Genomic DNA, 18,183 nt, shown 5'->3' with positions numbered 1-18,183 from the left:
CGTATCAAAGTAGTCCCAATTCTCAGGGGGGACCTGATGAGTCCACTGCCAGAAAGGAAGCACCAAAGGCTGTATCACCCTTAGCAAGCTGTTAAAACTTGGTAACGGTATGAAGCGAAGCCCACGTGGCTGCCCTACAAATCTCCTCAGACGAGACTGCATGAGATTCAGCCCACAAAGAAGCCAATCCTCTGGTAGAGAGAGCCTTCACCCCAAGGGGAGGCTTTTCCCCCGCTACCACATAGGCCTCGGAAATGGCCGCACATATCCAACATGAGATGGTAGCCTTGGAAGCAGGCCGACCCCGGCACACGGGATCCGCAAGGACAAAGAGATGGTCCGACAGACGGAATTCGTCAGTGGCCTCCAGGTATCTCAAAAGGAGACACCGCACATCCAGAGACCACAAAACATGGTCCTTAAATTTGGAACCCGAAGGAACAAAGGCGGGCAGCCGAACTTCCTGGTTGACATGGAATGAGGAAATCACTTTTGGAAGAAAAGGCGGCACTGTCCTCAAAATCACCGCAGATTCTGTGATGCGAAAAAAAGAATGTCTGCACGACAGAGCCTACAGCTCCAACACCGGCGCACTATGGCCTCAAACACCAGTCTGGGCAGGGACCATTCTCCCAGGTCCACAGTCTGATGACTGAGAAAGTCTTCCTGTACATTGTCTACACCGGCCATGTGAGCCATGGACAAAGCCAACATATGCTTCTCCACCCAGGCAAAGAGCATCCGAGCCTCCAAGTCCAGCAGGGGACTCCTCGTGCCTCCCTTACGGTTGACATAGGCAACAGCCATCGCATTGTCTGAGAACACACGGCTGACCTTCCGGTGGAGACTTGAAATCTCAGCAGAGCCAGACGGATCACTCGCAGCTCCAATCAATGATCGACCATCTGCTCTCCAGCGCAGTCCACCGGCCCTGGACTGGCACAGACTTGCAAACTGCTCCCCAACTGGAGAGACTCGTGTCCGTAGTTAGGGTCACCCAGTCCAGGACTCGCAGAGGGAGCCCTCTGTTCAGAGTAACTGGATTCAACTATCATAGCATACTGCTGAGGATTCCACCAAGTCAGAAGGGACAACTGAAGAGGACATATGCAAGCTCTTGCCAATGGAATCACATCTATGGTCGCCACCATGAGGACCAATACCTGCAGATATTGCCAGGCCGTCGGAGATGAAACCGCCAACATGTCCCGAATTGTACTCCAAAGCTTGAGCTTCCAGGATTCCAGCAGGAACACCTGGTTCCTGCCTGTGTGGAATCAGACTCCCAGGTACTCCAAGTCCTGCATTGGCTCGAGGCAACTCTTCTTGAGATTGATCACCCAGCCAAGACTCTCCAGCAAAGTCACCATCTGTCTATATTGTAATTTATGTAAACTGTCATTTATAGTGTAATTTATATAAAATGTCATCTCTGCTCTGTCTGGATTATTATGGATGTACTTTGTAACCCGTTCTGGGCTCTTTTGGGAGGACGGGCTAAAAATCGAATAAATAAATAAATAAATAAATCGCCAAGTGGCCTTCCTCTAGCAAGGGAGCTCTGATCCGCCAGTCGTCGAGGTTCGGATGTATGGGAGCACACCCAGCGAGTACAGATGAGCAGCCATCACCACCATGACTTTGGTGAATGATTTGGGCGCTGACACCAACCTGAAGGGCAGCGCCGCGAACTGGAAGTGTCTCAGAAGAACATGAAAACTCCCCGGCCAAACTCTGACTCACAGATACCAAAGAGACATGTGCTACAATAGAAAGTAAAGGCAGCCTGCAATATACAGTACAAGCAAGGAGATCAGTACCTCAGAAGCTGAATAAGGAGAAATTAGGTTCTTACCTGCTAATTTACTTTCTTTTAGCTTCTCCAGACCAGTAGAGGTTAATCTTTACGAATGGGTATATATTCAATCATGACCAGCAGGTGGAGACTGAAAACAAAACTGTGGGACAGTATATAATATACTCCCTTCTCTATTTACATCAGTCTGCCGAATAGCCAAGCAGAACTAAGAACTGGAAACAGAAATAAACAATACTCCGAACAAGAGTAGCAACTAACATACCCAAATGCTGTTGGAAAATGCAGAGGAGAAATACCAGAAGGAAAATGTCCCCACAGCTCGCCAGCTAAGCCAGCCGAGCCACAGCCGCTGTTTTTTAATTCTCCCCGGCCCTAGAAAAATACTAGAACCCGCAGCAAAAAACAAAAACTGCCCGCGAAAAAGCCCCAACAACAATAGACAGGGTGGGTACCTCTACTGGTCTGGAGAAGCTAAAAGAAAGTAAATTAGCAGGTAAGAACCTAATTTCTCCTTCTTTAGCACTCTCCAGACCAGTAGAGGTTAATCTTTACGAATGGGACGTACCAAAGCAGTCCCTCACATGGGCGGGATCCCCGAAGGGCTGACACCAGAACACACACACCGAACACCGCGTCCTGACGCGCCAGAACATCTACCCGAAAGAGTCTGACAAAGGAATACAAGGAAGACCAAACCGCAGCCTTACAAATGTCCACTGGAGGCACGAGCGACGACTCAGCCCAAGAAGCCGCCTGACCCCGAGTAGAATGAGCTTTGAGAAACTCCGGAACGGGCTGCTGCCCCAGAAGAGAAGCGGAAGCAATAGTCTCCTTGATCTAGCATGCAATAGTAGCCTTAGAAGCGCCAGCCCCCCTAAGAGGACCAGTCAGAAGGACAAAGAGATGATTTTATTTCCTGATCTCCTGGGTCCGCTGCACATAAGAGCGAAGGACCCGACCAACATCCAACTTGCGCAGCTGTCTTTGCTCAGAAGAGCCCTCCCAACTACCCAAGACCGGGAGGACCACAGATTGATTGACATGAAAAGGAAAAACTACTTTCGGCAGAAAAAGAAGGAACAGGCCTCAAGACAACCTGCTCCCTAGAAAACTCCAAGAAGGGAGCCCTACAAGAGAAAACCTGTAGCTCAGAAACACGCCTAGCGGAAGAAATGTCCACCAAAAAGACCGTCTTCAGAGTAAGGTCCTTCAAAGAGCAGCCGCCCAACGGTTCGAAGGGCGGGTGCATCAGAATAGAGATAACCAGACTGAGATTCCAAGAGGGAACAGAGGGCCGCACGGGAGGCCTGAGCACCTTGGCCGCCCGCAAAAAGCGAATCACATCAGGAATGGCTGTCAAACGCTAACCTGTCACAAACCCCTGAAAGGCTGACAAGGCCACAAGCTGAACCCGGAGAGAAGCCGAAGCCAGGCCTCTATCCAGGCCATCTTGCAAGAACTCTAGGATGTTAGGCACAGAAACGCGAAGAGAGACCACTCCCTGCGCCTGGCACCACCCCTCAAAGAAGTGCCAAATCCACACAGAAGCCTGAGAGGTAGAAAGCCTCCAGGACCCCAAGAGTGTAGAAATCACCCTATCTGAATACCCCTTCTTACCAAGGCGACCCCTTTCAAAAGCCAAGCCGTAAGACAGAAGGGAGACGAGTCGAACATGGGAATGGGACCCTGCGTCTGAAGGTCGTCCAAGGGAGGCAGAGGAAGAGGATCCGCCACCAGCGTGTCACCAGATCTGCGTATCACGGATGTCGAGGCCAATCTGGAGCCACCAGAACCACCAGACCCGGATGGCGAACAATGCGGAGAAGAACTCTGCCCACTAATGGCCACGGAGGGAACATGCACAACAGCCCCTCTGTTGGCCATGGTTGAACCAGAGCATCCAGACCCTCGGCCAGTCCATCCCTGCGACGACTGAAGAAGCGGAACACCTCGGCATTGCCACTCGTGGCCATCAGATCCATCAGGGACTGACCCCAAGCCTGTACTATCAACTGAAAAGCCACGGGGCTGAGACACCACTCTCTGGGATCTAAGATGTGACTGAGGAAGTTCGCCTGAACATTCTCCACCCCGGCCATGTGAGAGGCCGAGAGGTCCAGAAGGCATGACTCCGCCCCAAAGCATGAGCCGAGCCGCCTCCCCCGCCACCTGAGCGCTCTTGGTGCCCCAACGATTGACATAAACCACCGCTGTGGCAATGTCAGACAGGACTCTGACCGACTTGCCCATCAAGAGGGAGCGGAAGGCTAACAGCGCCAGAGGGACGGCTCTGGTCTCCAACACGTTGATCGACCAGGACGCCTCCTCCATGGACCAGGTGCCCTGAACTGAGTGACCTAGACACTGAGCCCCCCCAACCGAGGAGACTGGCATCTGTGAGAAGCACCGTCCACTGCGATAGATCCAGACTCATCCTCTGGACCAGATAAGAGGTCTGGAGCCACCAAAGAAGACTGCAGCGCGCCAAGCCTCACAGAGGGACAGGGACCTCCAAACTGTGCTCTGGGGTGACCATCTACGGAGCAGAGCATACTGAAGAGACACATGTGGGCCCGCGCCCACCTCACAACATCCAGGAACGCTGCCATCGACCCCAAGACTTAGAGGAAATCCTGCGCCCGAGGACACCGGGACGCCAAAAGAAGGCGAATCTGAGATTGCAATTTGCTTACCCGGGCCTCTGGAAGGAAGACCTTCCCCAAGGAGGTGTCGAACAGAACCCCAAGGTACTCCAGATGCTGAGCGGGGACCAACCGACTCTTGGAAAGGTTGAGCACCCAGCCCAGTGACCGGAGAAACTCAACCACCCGAGCCGTAACTCGGGCGCTCTCCTGCAACGACTTTGCCCGAATCAACCAGTCATCCCAGTAGGGGTGCACCAGAATGCCCTCCGACTGCAATGCCGCCGTGACGACCACAATCAACTTGGTGAACGTCCGGGGAGTCGTGGCCAGGCCCAAGGGAAGCACACAGAACTGATAGTGTAGACCCAACATCGCAAAGCAAAGAAAGAGCTGAGGAGAGGTCCGAATGGAAACAGGCAAGTAGGCCTCCGCCAGAGCGAGAGAAGTCAGGAACTCCCCCGGCTGAACCGCCAGAAGGACAGACTGCAGTGTGTCCATGCGAATAAAAGGGAATTCTGAGAGTCCTGTTGACCTCGGTTTAAACCAAGGATGGGCCGAAAGGTCCCCTCCCTTTAGGGCCCTACAAAGGAAATGGCGTACCAGCCGATACCGCACTCCTGAGGGGACACTGGACAACTGCTTTGAGATCTACCAAGTGCTGAAGGGTCTGGCGAAAGGCTAGCGTCTCCCATGCCACCTGACATGGAGAGGCTAGATATGATCCGGCAGAGAGTGGGCAAAATTCAAGTACATAACCGTCCCGCACCACCACCAGGACCCACTGATCGTACGTGATCTCGGCCCACTTGGGAAACAAGTTGCGAAGCCGGGCACCCACGGGAACCAAAGGGGGCGCCGGCAAAGAGCCATCGCGCAGGACGGGCAGCAGGGGAAACGGGGGGGAACTCCCAACCCCCCGACGGGCCCCCTGAAAGGACTGCATGCGCTAAGCCAACCGACCCTGGGGAAAAACCGGAAGCCTGGAAAGAAGCAGTCCCATGCCCCAGGCGAAACTTGCGAAATTCCCGCAGACGCCCCTGGGCAATGCCAACCCGAGACGCCGGGCGGGTACGGTCCTCAGATGGGGCACCTCAGAGTCCATCAGTCTGAACCACCGGATCTAAGTCCTCTCCAAACAAAAACAACCCCCGAAAAGGAAATTTTGGGAAGTTCAGTTCTGGACGCGGCAACCGCTGACCAAGCGCGAAGCCACAAGGTACAGCGTGCGGCCACCAAAAGTCCCAGACTTAGCTGCACCAAGTCACAAAGAACAACCGAGAGGAACGAGGCAATCATCTCAATCTTCACCACCTCCTGATCCACTAAGGACCAGTCATCAGACTCATGATCCAGGACACGCTCAGACCACCGAAACACGGTGCGAGCCACCAGCCCCACACAAATAGCCGCTGGACCCCCAAGGCAGAGACATCAAAATTATACTTAGAAGTGTCTCTAACGTATGCTCCCCAGAGACCCTAAGAGCAGAACCGTCCATAACAGGCACGGTATGCCACTTAATAAGTGCCGAGACCACCGCGTCCCCCATTGGCGAAATTAAGGTAGCCCTATCCATCTCCGGGATGGGATACCCATGAGCCAAGGCGCACACCAAACAAAACGGTGCCCGTAGGCCACTGCGCCAGCACAAAATCCCGAAAATCCTGACGCACAGGAAAAGAGCGGGAAACAGGACAGACCCCCTGAAGCAGAGGGGCCCCCATACGCGGGGTCTCCGGTGGCGCAACTTCAAAAATGCAGCACCAAGGAGACCTGCTACATCAGGTCTAAAAACTCATCCCTCTGAATAAAAAGCGCACCACGGACGCATCTGCTCTGGAAGACGGGAAACCCGCCGCCCCGCTGCCAGTGGGCGGACCCTCTAGAGGATCCTGGAAGCCCGCCAAAGCGGCCAGGTCCTCAATCATGCCAACACGCTCCTCCGACCACCAATTTGCAATCCAAGCCCCCCTGCGGGCGCTTAGATGAGGGAGGAGGAAGAGGGGACGCCAAACGAAAAGAGGGAGGCAAAGCCATAGGGGGAGCGGAGGGAAACCACCCCCGAAACCCCCCAGGTGCATGTGGGACCCCCAATTGTCTGCACAAAGAAAGAAATTAAATTGGGGGCAAAAAAACCCTGGGGGTCCCCAGGGACTCCCTGCCCCAGCAGGGGTCCCTGCTGAAACCTGCCCCTGTGTTTGCAATACAGGGGGAAGGTCACCTGAGGTTGCAGACAAAATGGAGGGGCCAGACAGAGAAAATGGCGAAGTTCCCGCCAAAAATGCTCCCTCCATGGCCTGTAGCGGCTGAGAAGCCTGAACAGTCCCAGCCGCTAAAACAGGCAAGTCGGCATCAGCTGTCAAAAAATCAGCTGAGAGGGAATCCTTCGGGGAATCCCTCCGTGGGCGGTTGGGGAAGACCGGGCTTCCCCACTGCTCCCAGCCGACTCGCGAGGCACCATCGGCGGGGAGCTCTGGTCGCCTGCAGCCGCTGCCGACGGAGCTCCACCACCTCACCGGCCCAAACTACCGAAATCAGTCCTGCCGCGAGTGCCTCGCGGCTGGACCTAATTGTGTCCCACTCCCCCAGAGAAGGGCACAATTGCTCCATACGCGACCTAGCTATAAACAAAGTGCCGGTTAGATGAAAAAATACAGTAGAAAACATTAAAATGACAGGGAAGCAACCCTGCAGACCGGCACTACCTCAGGATTTTTTTTTTTTTCAGAACAGACTCCACAGGCTCTCGAAGCAATATGCCTTGCTTGATTTAGGGGGCAAGGCTTACTGCAGAGGCTCCTCTAAAAAAATGTGGGGAGGTGGAGGAAGTGGGGGGAGGGACCCCGGCTCGAGACCCCCGAGGTCGGAAGGACCCCCAAACAGGGCCCGCCCAAGCTCTGTCCGGCCAAAAACAGGGACTAGAAACCCCCTAAACAAATTCCAACAGCCCTACCAAGGGAGATGGGTACAGATCACTCAACACCTGCTGGAGACTGAAAGAAGACTGATGTAAATAGAGAAGGGAGTATATTATATACTGTCCCACAGTTTTGTTTTCAGTCTCCACCTGCTGGTCATGATTGGATATATACCCATTCGTAAAGATTAACCTCTACTGGTCTGGAGAGTGCTAAAGAAACTGGATTTTTCAGGTCTTCTGATCGCCTCACCTTCCCTGTCACCACAGATAATGACCACCAGGACTCCTCAGGGGAAATAGGGAAGACACGAGATCTGGTTCCGATCCTGGCGTACCTCCATGGAATCGCAGCAGCCTATGTTCTACCCCTTAGCGGACGAATCCGGGGAGAGATGGCTCCTGATCCTAGAGACCCAATCCAATCTGCAGGCTTTCTAGAGGGCTTACTGCAAGTTAAGCTTACTGAGCACTCTCCAGAAGCAGACAAAATTTAAGATGTCTGCAATCTCCTGCCGAAGGATACTCCCACAGAGTTAATCCGCAGCAAGTGGGCAAAACCCACGATACCGATCAAATAAAAGACTATAAATTGAAAAATAAATATGAGCAGAAGAGACCATCACCCATGCAACAGGTCTGCAGGAACAAACTGAGCATCATGGGAAGTACACAAGGAGATATCCTGAAGGGGAGGGGACAAGTTTGGTTTGTGTGCCCTGCAGCCAAGGCTAAAAAGGATACAAGATCCCTCAAGTTCAGCCTCCATAGGGATTGTACAAGAATACAGATTATCTGCCTGAGCCTGAGAAGTTGAATTGAACTGGCTCTATATCTTGAATATCTAGTAAGCACTGAACAGTGGCCTGAACTCTGAGCGCCTTGTCTGGGCATTCAGAAGGAGAATCCACGAACCAATCTAACAGAGGCTGGACAAATTCCAACTTATAGTCCAACTGAATAACGTCCCAGACTCACTGGTCTGATGTGATGCGCATCCAGGCAGGAAGAAACACTGAGAGCCAGCCCCTATCTGCAGAGGGGCATCCCTTGGCCTGGCATCATTATGTCTTTCTGGCAGGGGGTGAAGAACAGGAGGTGGAGGGCTGGGAACGTCTGTAACCAGTGTAGCGGTGTCAGGAGCCCTGGGAAAATCTCTGCAATGTGACATTCGCATACAGCCTAAAATATCGTGAGCCACAAAAATTAGAAAGACCAGAACCCCTGGAGGGTTTGGGTCTACTATCAGGCAGGGTTTTAGGGTGATGGTCCATCACAGAATCCATGAGGTCATCCAGGTCTTTACCAAACAATTGCCTCTTAAAAAGTAACCTAGCTAATGTCACTTTGGAAGTTGAATCACTGTCTGCCCCGAGGATTCGGCAGGCTGAACTGGAGTATGCTGACACCTTTGCCAAAACTCTCATGAGGTCTTATAAGGCATCCACCATATAATCCGTTCCAGCCATCAGCAATTGAGTAGGGGGATCCACTGCTTCACTCTCCAGTGCGCATAATAATAATAATAATAATAATAATTTATTTTCTATATTCCGCCCTACCAGCAGATCTGGGTGGTTCACAACAAGAATAAAACTGAGCAGTTCAGCGAACAATATACAATTCCACAGTGGTAATACATCGTAAACAATCAATACAGCAGCAACTAATATACAATTTAAAATCCTATAAATTAATAGTCAAGAGAGACAGGCACGTGCAACAAAAGATGTCGCTGCAAGCAGCTTTGGTCCTAGAAACATGATGGCATATAAAGGCCAAATGGCACATCCAGTCTGCCCATCTGTAGTAACCATTATCTCTTCCCCTCTTTAAGAGATCCCACGTTTTTTGAGCACCACATTCACATGGCAGAGAGGTGTGCTTGGTCACCTGCATTAAGGAATCCAACCTGGGCTGATCCAAAAGCTGCTGACACTCCTGTGCCAGAGGATATAAGTGTGACATAGCTCTAGCACTTTTCAGAGCATCCTCCGGAGAGTCAAACTGCTTTGAGACCAGAAAGCTCATAACTGGATGCCAGGGAAAGGTCGCAGACTGCAAGCACACATTATAAAGCCAGGAAGTAGAATAGATGGAGCCGGGTGAGTGACTGAGTTTAATTCCTGCAAAGACCCACTAATAAGGTCCAGCAGAGCTGAAAACTTAAATAAGCGCAGGACCATAGGATCATATCCAGGATCCAAGGTCCCTGAAGGATTCACAGATCCAGCACACAAGCCCGGATCCCCTGGTCCAGGAAGTACTATACCAACAAACAAGGGATCAGTAAGTTAAAGATCAGCATCCAAATCTCCCAGATCAGGATCAGGCAGTGCAACAGCTGCAGCAGGCTGAGGCGAGGACGTGCCCAAAGGCACTATGCCACTAAGAGACGCCATGGACACGGATTGAGGCTGCGCAGGGAAAGAATGCTTGTTTTGAAACTTTGATCACAAAAATCTCATGAAATAAAAAAGGTGTCTGGCTCCTGGGGCACAGCGTCACCCTTAGATGACTTACATTTGTGTTTCTTAGGCTGGGGGGGGGTCCACAGCTTGGCTGACTGAAGAATCAGCCGTGCCGAGCCCTGACAGCCACCCCGCTGGACTAGCTGGGCATTTGATCACCTGCTTCTGTGCTTCTAAGCTGGACACTACAGCCTCCCCATCAATTGTGCCACACGGCACGTGGTGCAAGGATGCTCTAAAAGCTCTAAATTTGAGCAATCATGGCAAGAATCCACATATGGAGAGCCCATCCCTGCAGTTTTCTAGGCAAGATTCAAAGTTTTAAGGCAGTAGGGAGCTGAAGAAAAAAAGATTGCTAAAACTCTAAGATGGCTGATGGCACAAGATTCGTGCCAAAATCGTGATATTTATCACACTTCCCATACTCTAAAAACATCAATTTTAAGATTTTTCAGGAGAGGGAACAAAGGGGAACGTTCAAAAACACTCAAAACCCCACTTTTCCAACCTCCCCCATGTCTCTCACAGGGTGTCAGCCTGTGTACTCAGTGCTGCAAACCTGCTTTCAGCTCTCTCACAGTAGCTGTATGAAAATCTCACTGCCATAATGCTGGGAATGTTTCCATAAAGCTGGTCTTCGAGCTGCCAGTCAGACTCCTCTGTCTGACTATACCTCTACCCCTACGGAACAACGGATATGCACCAGGTTCAAAGATGCAGCAGGCACCCTATGAGACATCACTGAGTCTCCTATGGGTGCCTAACAGCCTGTGCTCGACCTCTGCTTAACAGTAGGTGAGACCACCACAGGGACGGCCCTGAGCTCCAGAGAAAACTATGCTGGCCAAAAGGTACCCAAAAAGGGATCAGCCCATCAGTTACAGACCGAAATCTGTGAATTCTCAAGCAGGCAGTCCTTCAAATTCACTTCAAGCACGAAATTACCTGAAAAGGGGATGAAATTACATTGAATTAAAAATAATAAAATGGGGAGGGCAGAACACACACAACTGCAGTCATGCATGCAGAAGGAAAAAAACTATAGAGGGTGTTAAACTGCACAATGAAGTACACCAGAGGCAGAGTGAAAAATCCAGAGTGGATTCTTTCTACAGCATGCGGGTATGGGGAAATAACCCAGCTGTCTAGAATGTCTCGCCTATTGCACTAGAATTATAGTTTTTAATAACTGTACTCCAAAACTGTTTCTGGAGAATTCTGAAATTAGCTTTTGGGCTGGGTGTTTTGTATTATACTGACTGCTTTGCTCATACCTCAGCCAGGTGTAAACTTTGACCCTCCTGTCAAATCCAGAACACCTAGCCTTGTGCATATTCTTCTGTAGCTCTCTTCCTAGGGAGAAAATCTCCATCTGGGGTCCAGCATTGCAAAGCAAGGTCTCATGAGTCTCTCCTCCCTCCTTTCATCCTTGCAAATTCATCATCTTTTTCACCCGTATGGTATTCATTAACTGCAGCATTAATCTCCATTCATTTCTCAGAGAAGTCATTCAACCAACTGAGCAGCCCATCCTGTCAATGGCAGGTAAACTTAAAATGACACTCTGGTTTCAAGACAGACTCTATGCTAGTTTCAAGTATCTTCATGCAGTAATCCTGTTAACATTTAGTGTGTGCTAAGTCCAGATAAGTAAAGTCAAGATATAAAATTAACATTAGCACATACCAAAGCTTTGATAACTTCCTCCCTAAGTCTCCTCTACAAATATTGGACTGATTTAGCTATCTGTACAACATTACATTAAAAAAAAGAACAATATGAGGAGAGAAAACTGGGGCCCTTTGCAGTTAAGACTGTTTTTGGCATATATGAAATGGCTAATTTGGATGGTTGTGATATTCATTTGACTGGAAAGTAGTGTTATTTATATTTATATTGGCCGTTACTTTATTGTACCGCTGTTTTTCTCTGCAGTGAAGAGCCTCTGTTCTTTTGTACACTCGCTTATATTCTACCAGTTCATATTAACACTCAATATTTTGTTCAATGAATTTTTTTAGATCTTCAAAGTCCTGAATCCCTGTACTATATTAGTTTTTGACATACCGGTAAATCATTTAAGAATGAATGCACCAGCTTCTCTAGCCAGCTAACGTGCAAGTTCCCCTCATGGAGAAACATAAAATGTGGAGAAAGAGAAGGCAGAAACACTTACTAATGCAAAGCATTTTTGAGCCTGGGCCAAAGCAGAGTCAGGTCGCAACCTGATACACTCATCAAAGTCTGCTACAGCGTCTTCCACTTGGTCTAAGAGTATTTTTAGCTAAGGAGAAAACACAAGAAAAATGAATTAATTTAGAGGTCAGACTGAATAATGAGCCAAGATTCAAAAGAGTATGCATAAACCTTTCACACATTCCTTATTTAAAAATAAAATTCAGCTTTAATTGGAACAATTAGATTTAATAATAAAAATAAAGCTTTAAAACTACAGAAGCAGGCTATACATGTCACAGCCCCACCAAAAGTCAAACATTCATACAATTGGAGATATTATGCTCAAGTTCAAGAGATCATAATGCAGCTAGAGGTTAAAGCCTCTTAGCAACTTAACAAGTCATTTCTCCTCAAACTTCTACATCAAGATCCTTGGCATATTACCTGCTTCTTGCACTGAGAACAGTTTAATTGTATGTGTCAAAATAAAAAAAATAAAAAAAAATTAAGAGGGAAAATGACTGGAAGAAGAAAACAATCTTTGCAAACTTGACCACAACTACCTAGGTGTTTTAAACATAAAAGCCATGACAAACTACACAAATCTGCACTGGCTTAGAACAATCAGATTCTGACATTGAACAGGCTAGAAGAAAACCAAGCTGAGTGAAGAAGTATTCTTCTTAATCTTTCCGATATTCTTGATTCACTGTTTTGTGATGTGTATATATATATATATATATATATTTTAAAAACCCAAAGAAAAACAAGTGCAACTGTCTCCAACTTTTATTCTACTTGCCCAAAAGATAATTTCAAATAATAATTCAAAAAGGTGGCACAAAAAAACAGGGGGTCAATTTTCATGAACTCATATATCCTTTGAGGCCTGGTGAACATGTAAGCCTGCTATCCATATATTTGTAAAGGCCATATGGAAAGGCTGAAAACACCTCTAGCCAGCCCATCAACAAAAGGCTGCTACTTCCAGGGCAACTGCCTGGCTCCTGGTGTAAACACTACCGTGGCTCACCCGGGAACAGGAGTATGAACTCTGCCAGAGCTAACTGGATCACTTGCATCACAAGGTGGATGAAATGCAAGACACTTCCTGAGGGAACCAATACTCTCCTTTGCCATCCGTCCAAAAAATGAACTCCCCAACTGAGGCAACTTGTACTTATAGTCACCACCACCCAATCGGGTGGATCAAACAGAAGGAGCTAACCTGGAAGGCTATGCTGCACCTTGCCCTGAGGAAGAAAGACAACACACACTCAAATTCCTGGGAGATGGGCACCTACTGCAACAATAAGTCTGACTGAAGAGGTAGGTGGGCTTGAGCCAAGAGTACCACTTTCCACAGTCATCACCATATACCCCAACACATACATATAATCCCAGACATGCAGGGCGTTCATAATGCATAGATTGTGCTTCTTATCTTGTAACTTTCACATGTACTCCCCTCTGCAAAGACCATCCCCAAGTGCTATGTTGAGCCTTAGGTACTCCAAGTTCTGAGTTGAACCAGTTCACTACCCATTCCAGACACTCCAGCAGCTCCATCACCTAAGCCGTTGACTGCTCTAGAATCTGAAATGGAGTTGGCCCTGACAGCACAAATGGGCTGCTCCTACCACTAGCACCTTAGAATATGCGAGGGGCCATTGCCAGGCCAAACAGGAAAGCCCAAAGCTGGAAGTGCTAACCCAGGACATAAAAGTTCCGGAAACACTAGTGGCTGTTCCCTAATGGGAATGTACAGGTAGAGACCTTCAACAGGTCCAGGGAGGTCAAGAACTTACTCAAGTAGGCTGATGTGATGACCAAGCACAATGTTTCCATGCAAAAGCAAAGAATCTTGAGGCTCATGTTGACTCTTTTGAGGCTGAGGATGGGCTGGAAGGAACCTCTTTTTTTGGAACCACAAAATAAATGGAATAATTGTCTTGATTTTGTTTCGAGAGAGGCATTAGTTCTGTACCTAGGGCATGCAAATACTGGAGAGTGAGACACGACTTAGTGATTTAGAACTGATCTGCAGGGTGACATCATAAACATGTCATGAACCAGAGAAAAGGGTGTAGCCCCAGCTGACCACCTCAAGAACCCATTGGTCTGAGGTGATGCAGGTCAACAGGGTTGAATAAAGGTAGTCTGTCACTATTTGAGTCAGTAGATCAGGGTGCCCCAACTCTCTCATCCTCTTAGGGTCATGAAAAGACTCTGACTTGAAGGGCCTGCTGGTGCCTGTCTGCATGAAAGAAGCCCTCCCTCTAAGGATGAGACTTTCCCAACGAGGCCTACTTGGCCCCTTTCTGGCACAATTTAACCTTCCTCAGGTCATCCTCAAAAAAGTAAATTGTCCTTGAAAGGGAATCGACTCGTGTTTCTTGGATGCAGAATCTGTCATCCAAGTGGTGAAGCTAGAGCCATCTTACATTACATTACATTAGTGATTTCTATTCCGCCATTACCTTGCGGTTCAAGGCGGATTACATTATTACAGTTTACAGCAGGGGTGTCAAAGTCCCTCCTCGAGGGCCGCAATCCAGTCGGGTTTTCAGGATTTCCCCAATGAATATGCATGAGATCTATTTGCATGCACTGCTTTCATTGTATGCAAATAGATCTCATGCATATTCATTGGGGAAAACCCGACTGGATTGCGGCCCTCGAGGACCGACTTTGACACCTGTGGTTTACAGTATTACATATGAGGTATTAGGTCAATTGGAGATACATAAGAAGTAGTCTGGAAATTTACTAAGATGGTAAGGATCAGGGAGTGTTGCAGGTGGTGCGCATTTGGTTGTGTTAGTTTAGTTTAATGTATTTTTTGAATAGTAGGATTTTTGTTTCTTTTTTGAAGGTTTTGAAGTCTGTGGTCGTGATTAGTAAGTTGGAGAGTTGGTGATCCAGTTTTGCAGCTCTAGAACTACAGACCAGTGAGTCTCATATCAATAGTGTGTAAAATTATGGAAACTTTACTTAAAGGTAAATTAGACACAATATTGGATGAGGGGGATCTAAGGGATCCCTGTCAACATGGATTCACCAAAGGCAGGTCATGCCAATCCAATCTTATAAGCTTCTTTGATTGGGTAACAGGAAAGCTAGACTCAGGAGAGTCTCTGGACATAGTGTACTTGGATTTCAGTAAAGCTTTCGACAGTGTCCCACACCGTAGACTATTAAACAAGATGAAATCGATGGGGTTGGGTGAGAAACTAACTGCATGGGTCAATGATTGGCTGAGTGGTAGACTTCAGAGGGTGGTGGTCAACGGCACCCTCTCTGAGACATCAGAGGTGACTAGCGGAGTACCGCAGGGCTCAGTCCTGGGACCATCCCTTTTCAACATATTCATAACTGACTTGACCCGGGGGCTTCAGGGTAAAGTAGCAATGTTCGCCGATAACGCCAAACTGTGTAACATAGTAAGTGAAAGCAACCTCAAGGACAGTATGACGCAGGATCTGATCAAGTTGGAAAACTGGTCCTTGACATGGCAGCTGGGCTTCAATGCAAAAAAATGTAAAGTCATGCATCTCGGCAGCAGAAATCCATACAGAACATACTCCCTGAATGGAGAAACACTAGCTAGGACTTCAGAGGAACGGGACTTGGGGGTAATCATCAGTGCAGACATGAAGGCTGCCAAACAAGTAGAGAAGGCCTCATCTAAGGCAAGGCAAATGATGGGATGTATCAATAGAAGCTTCGTCATCCGCAAACCTGAAGTCATAATGCCACTCTACAGAACCATGGTGAGACCTCATCTGGAATACTGTGTGCAATTCTGGAAGCCACATTACCGGAAAGATGTGCTTCGAGCTGAGTCGGTCCAGCGGATGGCCACTAGGATGGTCGCCGGACTCAAGGGTCTCTCATACGAAGAAAGACTGGGCAAACTGCAGCTCTATACCCTAGAGGAGCGCAGGGAAAGGGGTGACATGATTGAGACGTTTAAGTACGTCACAGGTCGTGTCGAGGTGGAAAACGATATATTCTTTCCCAAGGGACCCTCGGTCACAAGGGGGCACCCGCTCAAACTCAGAGGAGGGAAATTTAGTGGTGACACCAGGAAGTATTTCTTCACAGAAAGAGTGGTAGATCACTGGAACAAACTACCAGTGCAGGTGATCAAGGCCACCAGCGTGCTCGACTCTAAGAAAAAATGGGACACCCCCGTGGGATCCCTTCACGGGTCGAGTTAAGAAACCAGGTCACTAGCACTCAGACTTAATGGGGTGGGTCAATAGAGTGGGCAGACTTGGTGGGCTGTGCCCTTTTCTGCCGTCATCTTTCTATGTTTCTATAGTTTCTTTCGTTTGATGTTATTTGTTGGCGGGTACATGAATGGTGTGTGGGTTCTCCTGTGTCTGGTTGAGGAGGATTGATTTAGTTGAGTATTCCAGAATTCTGAGCTGACTCCATTTATGGCTTTAAATAGTAGGCAGTAAAATTTCAAGAGTACTCTCGCTTGAACTGGGAGCCAGTGTGTTTCGAGGTAAGCCTCTGTGATATGGTTGTATTTCTTCAGCGAGTAGATAAGTCTTAGGGCTGTGTTTTGTATTGTTTGAAGTTGTTTTATCATGTTTGCAGTAGTTATTATCCTAGGACTAGGGATTGTACCACGAGTTGAAATTGTTTTCTGTCGAAGAATTTTGGAACTTGCCTTAGGTTTCTCATAACTGCAAATGATTTTTTTATTGCTTTGTTGATTTGTGTCTGCATGGTACAGCGTCTGTCTATCAGCACTCCCAGGAGTTTTAAAGTGGGTTGAATGGGGTATGAGATAGAGTTTATGATTAGGTTTGTTATGGTTGTGGTTTTGCTGTTTACTAGTAGAATGAAGTTTGTTTTGTCAGGATTTAGTTTTAGTTTGTGTTCTTTCATCCATGTTGCTATTATTTCAAGTGTTCTGTGTATTGTGTCTGCCATGAAGGGTATTGGTTGGTCAAAAGGAAGGAGGATGGTTATGTTGTCTGCATAGCTGTAAGAGGTTAAGTTTAGTTTATCTAGGTGAAAGCTGAGGGAGGCAATGTATAGGTTGAATAGCGTGGGTGATAGAGGTGATCCTTGGGGTACTCCGCACGGGTTGGACCATGGTTTTGATTTTTCATTGTTTGTTTTGACTCTCTATGTTCTGGATTGTAGAAATCCTTTAAACCATGATAGTACCTTGCCGGTGATTCCTATAGAGTCTAGTATTTGTAGAAGGATGTCATGATCCACCAGATCAAAAATCAGCATTTTTTTACCTGTGGAGAGGTGTTGTCTAGCGGTGTTCATGAGAACCTAGGAGGGTCTATGTGCTGTAGTTGGTTCTGATTCCGGACTGTGTAGGGTGGAGTAAGTTGTGGTTTTCTAGGTATGAGGTTAGGGCTTTGGCTACGAGGCCTTCCATTAGCTTGACATAGAGTGGTATTGAGGCTATGGGTATGTAGTTGGACGGTTGGTCTATTGCTCCTTTGGGGTCTTTTAGGATTGGGGTGATGATGATTTCGCTGTGGCCTTGTGGGAAAAGGCCGTCTGTGAGTAGAGTCTGGATCCATTGTAAAATCTGGGTGTGAAATAGCATACTGGCGGATTTCAATAGGTATGGAGGGCAATGGTTGAGATTGCAGGCTGCATGGCTGTATTTGTTATAGATTTGTTGAGGTCTGCCCATTGTATCGGTGAGAAGTAGGACCAAGTTCTGTCTGCTGCAACTGATTCTTTCTCTGTAGGGGGTGTTGTGATCTCATGCAGGTGCATAGGTGTTTCTTTGAAGGTGGACCTGATGTTTGCAATTTTGTTTTTGAAAAATGTCGCTAAGAGGGGGGCTGATGGTGGGGGGTGTTATCATTGGTCAGGTAGGGTTTGGTGTCTGTGAGACTTTTTAGTAATTGGAATAGTTTTTTGTCTTGGGATTTTTCTCCTATTTGCTTTCTTTTTTCTTCCAGATTTTGTTTGTATTTTTGGTTCAGTTTTCTCCATGCTGTTTTTGTGGTATCTTGATTGTTTTTTCTCCATTTTCATTCTAGTTGCCTGCATTGTCTTTTGAGTAGGAGTAGTAGTTCATTATCGAACCATTTGTCCGATTTTCTCTGGATTCTGGTTTTGGTTTGTTCAGGGGCTAGCTCATCTAGGGTAGATTTGCTT

The 18,183-nt window shown here is 47.9% G+C and overlaps 1 protein-coding gene across 1 annotated transcript in view; it reads right to left on the bottom strand.

Moving 5' to 3' along the window:
* Window positions 1-18,183, bottom strand: part of TOMM70 (translocase of outer mitochondrial membrane 70) — a 112,649-nt gene that overhangs the window by 32,205 nt on the left and 62,261 nt on the right. The window contains exon 8 of the mRNA XM_033941824.1: window positions 12,029-12,136. Coding sequence (XP_033797715.1) covers window positions 12,029-12,136 — 108 coding nt within the window. The remainder of the gene's footprint in view (window positions 1-12,028; window positions 12,137-18,183) is intronic.

Source organism: Geotrypetes seraphini, chromosome 4, assembly GCF_902459505.1.
Source record: "Geotrypetes seraphini chromosome 4, aGeoSer1.1, whole genome shotgun sequence".
Classification (NCBI taxonomy): Eukaryota; Metazoa; Chordata; class Amphibia; order Gymnophiona; family Dermophiidae; genus Geotrypetes; species Geotrypetes seraphini.
This window is presented reverse-complemented; position numbering and strand designations above follow the sequence as displayed.